General features: G+C 39.9%; 1 protein-coding gene across 4 annotated transcripts in view; it reads right to left on the reverse strand.

Moving 5' to 3' along the window:
- The window catches only part of robo2 (roundabout, axon guidance receptor, homolog 2 (Drosophila)), a 312,336-nt gene that overhangs the window by 12,486 nt on the left and 284,118 nt on the right, over window positions 1–15,732 (reverse strand). For 2 of the 4 annotated variants that reach the window (XM_030151654.1, XM_030151653.1), the window contains exons 21-26: window positions 15,428–15,555; window positions 12,911–13,183; window positions 11,936–12,061; window positions 5,865–6,024; window positions 2,232–2,495; window positions 1,104–1,315 (exon numbers count right to left, since the gene is read on the reverse strand). In XM_030151654.1, the coding sequence (XP_030007514.1) occupies window positions 1,104–1,315; window positions 2,232–2,495; window positions 5,865–6,024; window positions 11,936–12,061; window positions 12,911–13,183; window positions 15,428–15,555 (1,163 nt within the window). The remainder of the gene's footprint in view (window positions 1–1,103; window positions 1,316–2,231; window positions 2,496–5,864; window positions 6,025–11,935; window positions 12,062–12,910; window positions 13,184–15,427; window positions 15,556–15,732) is intronic. The other 2 variants (XM_030151657.1, XM_030151656.1) reach the window with 1 other exon arrangement.

The following is a 15,732-nucleotide window of genomic DNA, read 5'->3' on the forward strand; positions in this document are numbered from 1 at the left end:
CCTACAGTTTTACACCCTAGTTTACAGAGGGATAGCGCGGCCCGGTCAGTGTAAGAGCAGCAGTCCAGAACGCTGCAGTGTCATGCCCTTCATATGTCCCCCTGACAGACGGCTGTAAAAGTTTTCAGTGAGTTGTAAAAATGGAAATGGTGCCTCTAGTCTGGAATGGAATATGCCACACATGAAATTTATTTCAAATCTCCCAGGGAAGATATGTGGCGCTGGCTCCTGTGCTGCGTGCGTGTTAAATCACAGTAACTCTCGCCCGCTCGCTCGCCTTGCCTCTCCCTCCTCTTAATTTCCCTCTCACTATCCTGTTTAAAATTCATGGACTTTCTTATCTCTTTTTTGGAAATGATAATTATAATTCCCTTGAGTCTGCCCAAAGTGCTTTAAACCTTGATTGAGGGACACTTGGTTAGCATGTTCACATAAAAATTAATGAACAGCAGGCTCATGGAGAACATGTCAGGAACAACAATCAATTTACTGGGAGACAAGATGCAACAACAATGAGACCTTTACACCTCGGATCCATTTTCAGTTATCGCAGGCATTACCGTTTGTAGAATAACATTATTTATAACAAAGTGTGCTGTTTCAAGAGCAGAAATGGCATTATATTAAAAAATCGGTGCATTAAAAAAAAGCTAAATGCCAATAGGAACAGATTTTGCATGTGTTAACTAATGATGATAAATGCCATATTAAAAGGGAAAATCCTTTTTAAACATAGTTCGTGTTGCTAAAAATGTACTCATTTCAGCATACATCATGTTAAGCTGATGATAAATTGAACAGACAGGAATTTATTATTACAGTCTTAACCCTGGCAATTCATTCAAATAAACATTTAAAATATGCTGTTATAGCGCTTAAGTCTATTAACTATCTCCTGATGGACGTAAAGAAAAAAATGTCAAAAATAGTATTTTCATATGATAGATTTCTGAAGATTCTGTTGATGTTTGATATAAATTTGATTATAAAGTGAGTGTCTAAGAATATTTTACAACTGGAATGCAACAATTAAATATGTTTATGTATGTCCACAAAATCACACATCATTCATATAAATCTGATTCAGAATCCAACTAGTGTACCTGTTAAGGAGCTGTCCAGGTTGTCCATGCTAGACCCTGGTGTGTGCTCAATACCGCGAGGATGCCTGGCTCCGTAGCCTTCATCCTCCTCCTCCTCCTCCTCCTCCTCCTCATCGGGCAGGTCAGTCTCCAGGTCAGAAACCATTGTGCTCGACACATATCCCACTGGAGGAGCTGGAGCCTGGGGAGGAAGAGAGCCTCCCTGCATGTGCCTGGCAAGAGAAAGATATAGCACATCATAGCACCACTAGGCACACTATACGCTCTACATGTGAATGTGGAGCTGTGATGAATGTAGAGTAAACTAAAGAAATATTCAGTCCATTTTATGCAACAGGAAGGTAAAGAACGATGTACGTGTAGTGCTAATTGCAGAGACCCTTTCATAGTTGAAGTGCTGAATAAATTTAGACAATCCACTAATTCCACGGCACCGCTTGCATGCTAACACAATGACCTGCTAATTGCCACTGTGGATGGTACAAAGGCACACTCTCCAGGCCTGTCGACACATGGCTGTCACCCCACTGGCAACCCGCTCCGCTGACAGTCGCGTTTGTTTGAGGAGTGCAATGTCTTTGACGCGGTTTGCAGTGGGAATTGGTTGTAATTACTGGCCCTCTGGTGTTGTCAGAGATGCTCTCTAACCAACATAGTCATTACTGGGTAACATGACATCTCCTTCCTGACAAGGCTTCTCGGTCCCCCCTCCGCACTATTATGAATGAATGCCAGTATCTCATTCTTTCTGCGTTACCGACAGAATGAAGCATGGCCTTCATCTGACTTGCATGAGCACAACAACAATGGAATGTGCCGTATGGGTGTGGGGGGAGTAAACAACCGTGGGTAAGAAATTGTGTCTCTTAGAGTGAGAAAAATACAGTAGTTGCCTAAGTGGTAGCATGAGCCCATTAAAATGAAATGATTAATGGGTTTATCTCCATTGCACACACAGTTGCCATGAAGAATACTGCAGGACCAAAATAAATCCTGGCAGCAATAAACATGGAACAGAACGTACTGTAAGCATTTTCAAATGACACAAATGTCACAGCTATAGCAATATATTCAGATATGGTATCTAGATACCCATTTAGATAGATAGAAACATAGAGATCGACTTACCATGTCTGTTTTGCCATGTCCAGTTGGTATGCTCTCGTCAACTCATCTAAGTGGGCCTGAAGCATGGGTTGCATTTCGTCCCGTGGAGAAGGGGTGAGGGTGGCTGTGGACTGCTGCCCAAAAGACACTGCAGCTGGGGAGGAGGCCACCCCCCTGATCGGTGGGGTGGGAACCCTCTCTTCCTCTTCCTCCAGCTCATCCTCCATGCCCTGGTGAAGATAGGTCTGCACAGGCATGGGCGGGCCCCAACCGTCGCTTTCATACCTAGAGTAAAAAGAGATGGTTACTCGACAGAGTCAGTAAATACCTGCCTAAAGTATCTACATTGACCAAAGTGGTGTTGAAGTCTTCATTGGAAGTATAAGTTAATAGGTATTTTTTAACATTTTGTTTAAATTATACTGCATCAATGTTAATTAAAGCTGCAAGCAGCATTGGGCGGGACCTCGCACCGGGCGTTCCGCCTCCCCCGCGATCCGCCTCCCGTGACCGTCCACACCTCAGCTCCACTCACACCTCTCCGTCCCCATACCAGTTCCCACCCTTTAGTGTCCGTCCTCCTTACATCTGTACAGAACACCAGCGACCCTCTGCTGAAACCACCATCACCTTTAAAATGACACTTTTATTTTGGAAAACCTACTGTGTGTATGTGCATTTGTTTTGTATGTGAGAGAAAGAATCAGTTTGAAAAATGAATTGAAATTGTATGAATAATTGAGCATAAAAGTGATGATGTCTCACATTTAAGGCTTTTATTTTGGAAAAACCCTATTGTGTGAGCATGTGTGTCTGTGAGAAAGAGTACTTTTGAATGAAGAAACATTGTACAAAGAGTTGAGCGTTTGATCATAAAAATGAAAAGAAGTTATGTAATAGAAATTTTGTATTATTGGTATTTGGGGTTTTATTTTGAAAAAATGTACTCCGTGTACTTTTGAATGTGTGCAAAATTTCCAGTATCCAAAATACAATGCAGTAAAACCTGTTTTAAGATGGAGAAAAAAAAAAAAAAAAAAAAGTTTGGATTGTCTGGGACTTGAACCCAGGTCCTCTTGCTCCATAGGCAGCTACATGAACCACTACACTAAGGACAGCCATAGACAGCTGCCCACCAAGAAGAATTTTATAGGGACTTTGTCATTGTTAAAAGTGAAAGTAAACATAGTCTTCAAAAAATTGCCATAATTCCATAACCGTAGGTCGTATCTGAAAAATTCTTTCACTTTTGGATTCTGCAGACTTGTGGGAATTGAGTGAGGTATAACTTTTTATTCAAAAGTCTGGAATGACTGAGTACTAATTGCAGAAACGTAGAGTAACTTTCAAAGGCAGATTGCCAACTTCCTGTTGGAGTTAGCTCATGAGTGTCAGTGTATGATTTGTCGGGCTCAATCAGACCAACATTTTGGCATTTGTTTCATGTTTCTGTGACATTCCTACTGGCCGCTAGGGCCGATTTTGTGTGTTTTTTAGTACATAGGTGGCGCTACAGAGTCCATTTTAGCATGCAAGGGGTTAATTTTGATATTGTATGAAAGTGTTCACCAGTCATGACATACATGGCAAATTTGGTGAGTTTTGGAGCATGTTAAGGGGGTCAAATGGCAGTCTAAACTGGAAAAAGTATGAAAAGAAACAAATTGTTATAAATCAATAACCGTACATCCTATCTCAAAAATTTTTGGATGTGAGAGTTGTGCTGAGTCCCGTGAACGCGTAGATATGTCACATGTGGGGAAAAACTCCAAAGTGAAAAATGAGTTCCAAACATCGCAACTTTGCAGGCTTGTAAAAAAGAAACTAAGACAGTTATGGAAAAGGTGTGAAATTGTTGTATTAAGGAGGGTTCACTCTATCTTTTGGCACTATTTAGAAGTCAATACCACAAACGGTGTCATCGGAGTTAGTTTTAGAAATTTTATTTTGAAAGGCATATTGCGAAGTTCCTGTTGCAGATAGGTCATGAGTGTCAGTGGATGATTTGTAGAGCATGATCCAACAAAAATTTTGGCACTGGTTTCATGTCTGTACGACATTCCTACTGGCCACTAGGGCAGTTGCCGTTTTTTTCACATAGGTGGCGCTAGAGAGCCCATTTTGGCACCTATGGGGTTAATTTTTTCATTTTATCAAATTTTTCGCCAGGCCTGACATGTGTGCCAAATTTGGTGAGTTTTCGTGCATGTTCAGGGGGTCAAAATCCAGGTCAAAGTGGTGTGTGAATAATAATAATAATATAAAAACGAACGAAAAACAATAGGGCCTTGCTTGCAGGCAAGGCCTCTCACTGTGTGAGAGGGCCTTACCTTTCGGCTCGGTCCCTAATAATATCATAAACACACTTATTTTAGATTACAAAGTACTACTTGAGAGCCTTTACGAGTTTATAACATCATTACTAACTCATCTGTTGAGGTGATTGTTAAATTTTACTAACCGTGTTGCTTCGTTAAGGTGAATGCACACTGGAAGTTAACTATGCATTTACTATCAAGTCACTGTTTTTTTTCAGTTGCCCCTAGATCTAAAGCAACACAGCGGCAAAACAGTATCTTATTAACAACCAAATTTCGACTACATCATGACCTTGTCAAGCTTTTGTGAGAATTTGTTATATGGCAGCCTTGAGTAGAATTACAGAGGAGGCTAGGCTCCCTTTCCTCTTAGCTGTGCTTATACATGCTGAAATAATACTAGCTATAAAGAAAATGTTCATTAAAGAAATTTGTCAGTGCACAGTCCATAGGACATAACTGTTTTAATCTGCTGCCATTAAGAGCAGCCTCAGATTTACAGTGCACAGGACTCTTCATTTGCCAGATAGCCTATTAAAGCAGATGACTCTCACAGATTGGATATGAGAGTAAGAGGACATACTAACACCTACTGGACCAAAGACAGACACACACGGCTGACAGCTTATATAAGCCTCTGTTACTTTGCACCTAATGTATGCAGGGCTCATCGTCTTTAGGATTCACTGCACTAAATATGATGAGATACGTCAGCAGACTTGAAAAAAAGGAAAGTTTCAACATCTAAGCAGATCTAAACTTTAGAAATAATTAGTTTTGCTAAAACACATGAACTCCTATGCACCTTTTTACGTCTACACTAGTGTCAGCTGACGGATAACAATGTGCCTTTTCTTTCTGGAACAAGACAATTATGACTTTATTCCACAGCGGAATTTAGCACACAGATAAATCTGAAACCATCTGTGGATTTGCACGCTAGCAGCAACAGGAGACTGGTCGAACATTGCTTTTTTCCATTTATTTTCCAATCATGAAGTCATCCCATACACTGTAAAGAGGATCAGCAGATAGTTTGATCTGCAACCATCTGTATAGGAGTTTTGTGCAGGAGTCTGCATAACTGATTATGTGTATCTATCAGGCTGCCTAAGGAGACTAAACACACATTGATTGTTCACATTTATCCAGATGTACTGTAATATAGTAATTAGCTGCAAAAAACAAGTCAGAACCTTGTTATTGCTTGCCACAGCATGTAGTGTTTCTCATATTGGAGAGTTCTGTTTTCCACTCAGCAAGTAAAAAACACATTTTGTATTATTTTGGTGCAAAAACAAAGCACAAAAGCATTAAAGAGGATGTGCAGACATACCCTCCTCCTTCATGGTGCTCAGTGGGATAATGATCCATCTCGGTGCCAGGGAGAGGATGAACTGGGGGAGGGGGCAGGGGAACATTGGCCCAGTTGGACCCATTGGCTTTGGTGGGTTTAGATCCAGCCTTGGCCTTCTTCTTCTTTCCTCCCTTTCCACCTACAAACAAGAGGATAAATCTAAGAGGCACATTCGCTGAAAAGTGGATTGTTTGAGAAAATCAATTAAAAATCAATGAGGATAGGATAGATGATATTGCAAATTACAGTAGCTGCCTTCGCCATGAAACAAATTCAATTTATCCTTGGAAAGTCATACACAATTTCAAGCACAAGATTTCAACGGGCTCCTGGTTGTCAGCGCTTACATAGAAAACCTCAAGGTTGCCTGATGAAAAGCAAGCCTCCATTGATTGATTGGCTGAAAAACCTTGAATCTCCATAGAAACAGGAATGAAACAGTAAACGAGGCTAAAGCAGACCTTTGTGCACCACCCATCCCTCAGTGTCCCCTCTCACACCAGGCTTTGGGTTCCACAATGAAATATCTCACTTCACAGCATCATCATAATGAATGGCTTGTGTAGTGTCAGTGTGTCTCTAATGGAATTCACTGAGAGTCTATTACTACTTTCATTTCTTTTATTACACCGGAGAGCCGCTAACCCCATCCATTTCCACTCATATCCCTCCAACACCAGATTCTCCTCTGTCCCATCCATCTTTATAAATCTGCCAGCCAGGTCAATACTGGGTTTTATACGATTTGGTCACTGTGGAAGAAACATTTTTTTTCTTTAACAGACACCTGACTTTAAGTTCAAATCTGTTTTTAAATTACGCTATATACAGTAGTATCCAGTATCCAGTATACATATCTGTTGGAGGAGCAGGACCTGCTAATGTTATATAATCTGACCACCAGTCATTTAACAAAATATCATTTATAAGATCTGTAAGACACACAAAAGCAGTTGTAACTTTAAGAGGCGTGTTTGCAGTCATGTTCTCCAAGTGATTAATAATAAATTCAGTTAGATGATAAAATATTGAATTTTTCAACATGACAAATGCAATAATCTGATGTTAAACGGTTCCTCTTTTACTGGCTTCTTTTGTAGGTTTTAACTAGCTGGTTTATGTGGTAATATATTGTTACAACTTCCACAAAAAGAGCTGTGCTCTCTCTTTTTTGTAATTAAAATGCACTTATTGACAGTTCAAGCAAGTGAATCAATTTAAGAACTAGACGACCGGAACTGCAGTCATGTGTAACTCATGATGTAAGATATTTTATACAAACATATTGCTAGCTTTATCGCTTTATGCCACAATCAATACAAATAATTAAAAAGGACTGTGGAAGGAAAAAAACAGCTTTATGTATTAGTATATTAATTAAAACTACTAATACCCGAATAATCAACATCTACTTGCAGCCATACATGTTACATTAATTTTATACACTTATGAGGCATCATTCTATCATGTTTATGTAGCTATCAATGCAGGTGACCTTTACACAATAAATAAAGTTAATGTTGCTGAAAGATGATTACATCTTTGTTCATATTAAGATGCAGGTAGAAGATTAAGTATGTGACCTATCTTTGTTGAGGCACACAGGAAACCTGCAACAACTACCATCCAGAAATAACTACAATATTTCTGCAGACCTAAATTATTACTATGCTCTCAAGTTTCTTACATTAGGCATATACAGGGTGTCTCATAATAAATGGAACAGTACAGTTATTTTTAATTTCATAAACAGTGCAGAGTGGGAAATATAGCAATATCTGGCATCTCGGGTGTTTCCTGTAAAACAAAATAATTCTATATACAGAATCCCATATATACAAAATCTCTTCTGTATATAAGGGGGCATCAAAAAGTGAATCTCACTCCATATTACATGTGCACATAGGTAGTGATAGCAAATTTCTCTCATCACATCCTCTTAAATATATTTATTGCAGTGTTTGTCAGTTCCTGATAAAGTGCAACAGACACTGATACTCAGGCATACAAGACATACAAGAGAAGAATATTTGACTGGATCATTTTTATTTTATTGGACAGGGACTGAAAATATCCTATTGTTTGCATACTCCAAATAGCCGTTGCCCAGCGGTGGCCTGGGTGTATTAGTGCATCTTGGATTCTGGTGAAAAGGTTGTTTGAAAAGAACAGATCAAGCAAAATATATTTGGTAAGTTAACAAAAACAGGGCTGAAATAGTGCACAGAACCCTATAATGGGGTATTACTTACAAAATAAAGTATATTTGCTATTTTAATGCCCCCTTTCTGTATCGCAAGCACTGAACAATCTATTTTTTTATAGGAAACACTTGAGATGCGTATCTTCTTTACTGTTCATTTTGATGAATTTCCCATTCTGCTGTCTTCTTGAAGTTAAAAAAGTGTTCCATTTTTGTGAATAAGTCTGTTTAAAGAAAGCAGGCAGCTATACAGTATCTGAATATTGTAATAATTCATATGTGACAGACTCGAGTGCCTTAATACCTGCAAACAACTTACATCTCTATCTAAAAAATATCTCTAGCCGACATCATAAACCATAGTGCAGTGTTTCCCAACCACTGTGCCGCAGCACATGAGTGTGCGATTACTAAACATCAGGTGTACTGTGGAAGATTATTCAATTTCACCTGATTGGTACGTTAAGCAAATGGCGTGATATAGATACATACGACTGCACCAATGCTCCAATGATCCACTCTACAACAACAGTTTCCCTTTGCAAAGTGAAAATGAAAGTGAACCGGCCCCTGTGTTCTGTTGATAAAGCCCCCCTCACTATTGATGCACGGATCGGGTTGGGGCGAGGGGGACAGGCCTCTATTTTATGGATCTCAATCTGTAAACCAGGGGTCACTGACACATCCCTCTCAGATTTCTCGTTCCAAACGCCCCACGTCTTTCTTCAATTTCTGCAAAGTATATCAGCTTTGTGTTCAACTAAACAGGCCCAGGTTTCACTCTGAGTAAGTAAATTGAGACTAGACTTGTATTATATTTCAATAAATATACCTTTTGTGACATTTTTGTTTGGTGGTGTGCCTTGTGATTTTTCTAAAGTAAAATATGCGCCACGGCTCAAAAAGGTTGGGAAACACAGTCATAGTGAATGCTTTGGGAAACTGTGTTGAACACCATTATAGCTGTCACCTGTGATCACATTTCATAGGACCACAATAAGCTGCCAATATACATATATGTACATGCAAATTACTAAACTAACAGACTCAGTACAAAGTAGCTAGCTGTCATCATTAACTTACAAATACAATGAGGTGCTATTTTACCGACAACAAAGCACATGTAAAGCTGTGTGTTACTATTAAAAGAATAAAAAAACAAAAGTACTTCAAAGATGAACACAAAAATGCTGGGGCGGGAGGGGAAATATCAGGCAGGAAATAGAGAGGTGCCAGAATAAGATTAATAAAGAATGGAAGTAATAAAAGAAACAACTGTAAGCCCAAGGCAGGCAGCACCACATTGTAAGTATAGTCTGAAAGTAATTGGGTTTCCTAATCGTACCTCTGGGCGACGCTTGACTTTTACCAATAAATGGTGAGCTGACGTGATTGTTCAATCATCCTTAGTCCCTCCACACAAGACCAGCCATCAATATTGTAAATGAGCCTCTTCTAGGGAAGGATGGTCTGGCACCGAAATTACAACAGCTCACCCCAAATATGAAAAATACAGAGAAAAAAGGCTGTGGCTAGGAGCTATACAGGAATTACACAGCGAACTCATCTCCTCTGACAAAACTAGGCATCTCTTCAAAGGATAAGTTATACTATATATAGATTTGGCATTGGGTATTTATACCCAAGGTTTGGGTGCTCCCAGCCTATAACTGTAGGGCTGTACGGCCTTGAGCTTGCTTTGTTTTCATTGGGTGCGTCAGTGCTGAGGGGAAAGCCACAGAACAGAGACTTTAGAGACACTATGCAGCCAGATATAACTTATGAGAGGGAGAATAATTTCAAAAAAGACCTCAAATAACCAAAAAAAAAGGTCATGTATCATCATTTTTTTTGCTTAGATTTAACAGAATACATGTTATATAATGAAGTGATGGAGATGGACAACTTTGTGTCACACGCCACTACAGACGTCACTTGATCATGGACTTTGCAGTTGAAGCCGCCTGAGTTCACGAGCGAAAGGAAGCAGGAGTCTTCAGGGTCTGAAACTGCTACAGAAAACACAGAAAACACCACCTACCTCTCTATTCACTACACTAAGAAAGGTTTTAATGAGAAGCTTCATGTCCCCTGTGAAAATCCATGCTGACATGAAAGCTGCTCTATTTCGGTTTCTTTTCATCCCTGCTCTCCTCTCTCAGACCTGACATTCATTATTCCCTCCATCTCTGTGGAGGGAAAGCACAGCACGGCAGCTTCAACTTCTCCCCCCTGCAAATGCTGACTTTACTTTGGTTTAAGTCTGAATCAAAGGTAACTGCTGCTGAGGTGATGGAAATTTGCTTTGCGGCTGCCGTATACATTTCAGATCATGTAGTGTATAGGTGAAACATTGTAAGATATAGATACTAAAGAACAGGGTATAGTGATTATGACGATATGTAATGGAACTTATCACTAAATAATGTAATAACTCTGCTTTTGTTGAATGTTTGAAAACTTCCCTGAAATATGCTTGTAATAATAATAACTCTGCTTTTGTTGAATGTTTGAAAACTTCCCTGAAATATGCTTGTACTGCTTCTTTTATAGGAACTGTAAAAGGATAGGAGGAGGAGGGTAAAAGACATTTTTCAAAAATATATTTTGTCCAATCCAGCTGACATTTGTTTACCTCCTTTCCGTTTAACAGAGCCAGACTTGATTTCCTATTTTTCTGGTGTTTTTCTGCAAAGCTAAGCGTACTGGCTGCTGGCTGTAGTTTTTATACTGATTTGTGAGTGATATTGATCTTCTCATCTAAATGCTGGCAAACAACCAAGAGGCTTATTTTCTAAAATTTCTGCAGTGCACAGAATAACTAAATAATGTGGTTTATAAGTGTATTCCAATAGACTGCCAAAACAACATTAGGAGCCTGAAAATGAGCATAATGTCTTCTTTATTTTCTGGTATCTATACGCACTATACATATACTGATAGGCAGGCATGTACATTTTGTGTCATGTTTCTGTCTGTCTCATGAAACTGTAATACAGCATGTTTTAGACCACATCAGAGCCCTCTGTAACCTGCATGTCTGGAAGAATCTGCCTGTAAGGCATGGCAACTTCACATCTTTCTCTCAGCCTGCTGTGTGGTAGAGCATTGAATTAGAGACCAGTTAAGGCAGTGGCTTGTAACTAGATAAAAGAGAGAGTGGAGGGGAGGCAGGCAGAGGGCTGCCTTGGTGTCCTATAAATGACATTGTAATTCTCTGAACATGGGTTTTAGTGTAGTCAGCCACCATTAGGGGAAGAGGGAAAAAGGGAGGTATTTTTGCCACTTTACCCAGCCAAGCATCTCTAATGGTGCGCGTGTGTGTGTATAGTCCACTCTGTCTGAAATACTCCCTCTGCCCCTTTTCCTGTCTACTCACTCACACAGTGTGAGACAAAGCCTTTACATAGACTGGCAGTGATGGCAAAAACCCGACATTAGCACTTGAAGCAGTAGATCAAAATAATTTTTTTCTCTGATTAAAATGTCCAGTTCCTTTACGCTCCAGTGACCTGTTGACTCTTATTCCATATCACAGCATGACTACCCAGTGGTGGCTATTTAACTCAGAACGTTACATTTTTGAAAAGGAAAAAAAAAAAAAAAAAAAAAAAAAAAAAAAAGAAAAACAACTGTGAGGTTTCCATAGGAATGAATGGTAAGCAGAGGGAACTGAGTGAGCAGAGCAGCTCTGGTGAAGGACAGGAAGTGTACTGGATGTCATGTTTGTACATGCAAATAACATATCAATAAAGCAATTAAGAAACCAGTCAATCATAAACTCAAGCAGCAGAGTCCCAGAGATGTCCCAGTTTGCTATATGAAATTCTCTGCTGCGTAAACCAACCTGAGAGACTGCCGCTTCGCTCTGAGCTGTTGTGAGAGCTGGTGGTGCTGAAATCTTGTGATTGGTTGTGTGGTATTCTATTAGACAATCCTTCGGCCAAACGGTAGTCAGGAATGAAAAGGAGGGCTATAGTGGGGGTTAAAGGGCAAAAACCACAGTGGCGTCAGGTGATTGGCAGATAGCACAAGCACATGCAAACATGCAGTTAGAGCATCAAGCAGGCAGTAGACACATCACTGTTGATTCAGGATTCATACATTCAACAAGTTGCACTTATGTAACCTTAAAACACTTCCTGAGTTGTGGGGAATAAATGCGTGGTCTTTGGTAAAACATCCAGTTTCTTAAATGGAATATGGGAAACATTATTGGAGAATCTAATTCAATATTTATCCCCTTAAGAGAATCACCGTCAGGCATAATTATATCTGGTTACACTTTTCACTACATATACTGTCGCATTAGACAAAGATTCAGAGTATTACTATGCTGGGATTATAATTAATTTATTTTAGACTGTTAAATTAAATCAGATATATATAATGGAAAACCCTATAGACCTACAGTATTAAACGCAGCTTTAAAAAAAAATGAATTAAAGTTAATATAAATTACAATTACACTGAAAGTGAAAGGAGAATGAATGTCTTGGCTGTACTATTTCTCCATGTGATGTTTATTCAACCTTGGAGAGTAACCAAGATGATGTCTTCTGGGGGAAAATGATTCTTAAGACAACCTCCCTCAACCACAGTGGATCTAAAAAGGCTTCAGTGTTCCAGGGGACTTTGTTTAAATTTAACATGTCTTCTTTGTGACAAATGTAACATAATGCGGCTTGCGGGTGAATTCACTTAGTTTTGAGGGTAACGGATCTAGCTGACACTGTCGTATGTATTCTATAAACACTTGCTGAGCCTCATACGCATAAGGCCAAAACACAACCGGCAAATCCTCCTTCTCGGTGTAACTTACTGTTGTTGCAGGAGTTCTTGTCAGGCAGGGAGTAGCCCAAGCTGGCCATCTCCTGCTTTGCCTGCAGGGAGGCCTTCCACTGGGCCTCAGGCAGATCCACAGCCAGCTCGTGGATGCTGCTGGAGTGGAGAATCTGGGTCGTGGCATAGGGAGTGGCCTGGGATGTTTGGCCAGGGCTGTTGTAGTTGGCTTTGGTGGTGAAGTCTATGCTGCTATAGATGGCTCCATCAGAGAGCATGGTGCCCGTCTTATCCCCTTGGCCAGTGGGAAGATCTGGAAGAGAATAGAATGATGTCGTTGTAGAAATGTCACGTTGTAAAGAAAATGTTAACATCTCATGTAATCTGGAATATTAAATGTGGAATTAACTAGTCCATCATACAAATGACATTTTAGTTTATGATGAGCTGTCACCGGAACACATAAATTAAAGCTGTGTTTTTGTTTGATGTGCAGGTTTCCTCTGGGGCCGTCATAAATAGGTACACATAGGTTAAATCTCCTTTTAGTGCCCTTGACCAAGGTACTGATGAAGGTCTGGAGTTTGTCCCCGGGCAACTTCAATGGCAACTCACTGCTCATAATGTGCTATTAGCTAATGCTGATCGCTAATACTAACGTTAATGCTAATAGTAGGTGATGTGTGCATTAGGATGGATAAAATGCTGAGACTGAATTTCCCTACAGGGAGAAAACAGTACTTAACCTTTTAACCTTTTCTAATTGCACAGGGTTGATTTCACATAAAAACATAAATATACACAGCCTATTATGGAAATATACAAAGAAACTGCTAATAATAACCACAGTTACCAACAGACGTTAACACCTCAAGATAAAGGAGAACAAGAGGCACTATTGTGTTATTAAAAGAACATCCATTGAATCAAACAGTGTTAAATGATGTAAAAATAGATGACAATTTGACATTTCTCTTAGATTCATCTGTTTTTGTAAGATATAATGATTGACACGTTTTTTTTTTTTTTTTTTGGAATTGTATCTGTTGTTGAATGATTGATGTCGGTTGCTGTTGTTTGCTTGTTTATTTATTTATTTACTGCTGGCTGTCAATCTAATTGGCTCTCAGGGATATTAAAGATACCTTGAACCTTGATGGAAATCCAAATAACTGCTCAAAAAATGTGGCTAAGGTGATGATATAATTCTGTGTAACCATGCCTGGTCTAGTCTTTATGAAAGTTGGAGAGAAAACCAGCCAACTGTACAGGGCTTGGGATTGACCCCAGAACCAAATTCTGGCATTGCTCTGGGAGGGTTACAGAATTACACTTCTATGCTTCAGGTCAACTCCTCCACTCAAAACGTGCCCTGAACAGGTTCATCCGACTCATCTACCAAAATCATCCCAGTTATTTATGCCTCCAAATCCTCAGCCTCCTTCACCCTCAGCTGGAGCGCCCTGTTCCCATGTACATGTGTCGGTATCGTACTTGCGTCTCTGTTCATATACATGAAGGCTAATGCTGCTACTCTGTGTGTGATGACAGGGGGAAAAAGAGAGAGCGAGGCGGAGGGAGAGCTGGGAAAAGAGCGGGTAGACCCTCTCCCAGTGGTGCATGGTTTGCATGCCCAGTGAAGGGGAGATGATGTAGAGCCATGGCGGAAGTGTCCACATCTGCGCCAGTCAAGCTGCGCCTGTCCTTCACGACTGGCTGCTCAAGACCATCCTTTCAAACAGCCATCCACCCCCTGCTCCTCTGCCTCCTCTTCCCATTTCTCTACTCACATCCACTTGCTCTGAGGTATGGGCTATGACAACAGGGTGGACTATTTGCCATTACTCAGCCTGGTGACAGTGGAGTCCTGCTGTTTTTTGCTCGAGCTGTCCTCTGATGTGATATGTAATTATATATACAGTAAATCTGGAAGGATATTAAGAATCTGATGATTTTACTTAAAACTAAATATGGGTAACTGTATTCACTTACAATTCAAAATGATGGTAACCAAAATCAAAAATACATTGTTAAAATCAACAGAATACTTTTGGGGAATTTGTAAAGTCGGTTTTAGTTGCTCTGAAATATAAAAAGCATCAATCATTTGACATACATTTCACAAACGTCTATTTGCATACAGAAAGCTACATATATATGTATTGTACTTCCCGACACATAAGAGGATGGCATTACAATAGGCAATCAAGCTGCATGCTCAACTCAACAGTAAATATGTTATTGTTGGGTATGTTTCACCAATTTCATGCTGTGTGACAACAGAGAGGTTAAAAGCTGGATTTTCTGGTGTGATTATGACGGGTAAAAAAACAGATTTATTTTTCATCTCTGTCATACAGGTTTTCACTCTAGGTTCATGCTGTGGAAAATAAAAGGTCCTCCTGGTTAAATCAGTTGTACACTTTGCATTTATGTATGTTTGGCATGAATGTATGTACAGAATGAATACTATGTGCTCTTGTATAATCGTTCGTTTCTTCTGGTGTATTTTCTCTGCCAAACATCAGGGACGGCAGCAGGGCAAACATTTACTCACCTCCTCGGCCAAAGTTACTCAGGTCGTTGGGGCCTCCGGAGCTGCTGTTGACAGGCAGGCTGGTGGCTGGCCAGGAGTCCGCTAACCAGGGGTAACCTGGGTCACTGGCATTCAGTAAGCCTGGCCGGCTGGGCAGGAACATGAGATAGAAAGCAACATTTTAACTTGGCCGTAGAATTACAGTTACACCAGAGGTTTTGTACAATGCGATGTAACTAATTTGTTTTCATGCACTGTTAAATTCTGCATCACTTTACAGGATACAGAAATAATGAATTAAGAACATGACAGCAATCAGCACCAAG

Source organism: Sphaeramia orbicularis, chromosome 13 (genome assembly GCF_902148855.1).
Source record: "Sphaeramia orbicularis chromosome 13, fSphaOr1.1, whole genome shotgun sequence".
NCBI classification, from domain to species: domain Eukaryota; kingdom Metazoa; phylum Chordata; class Actinopteri; order Kurtiformes; family Apogonidae; genus Sphaeramia; species Sphaeramia orbicularis.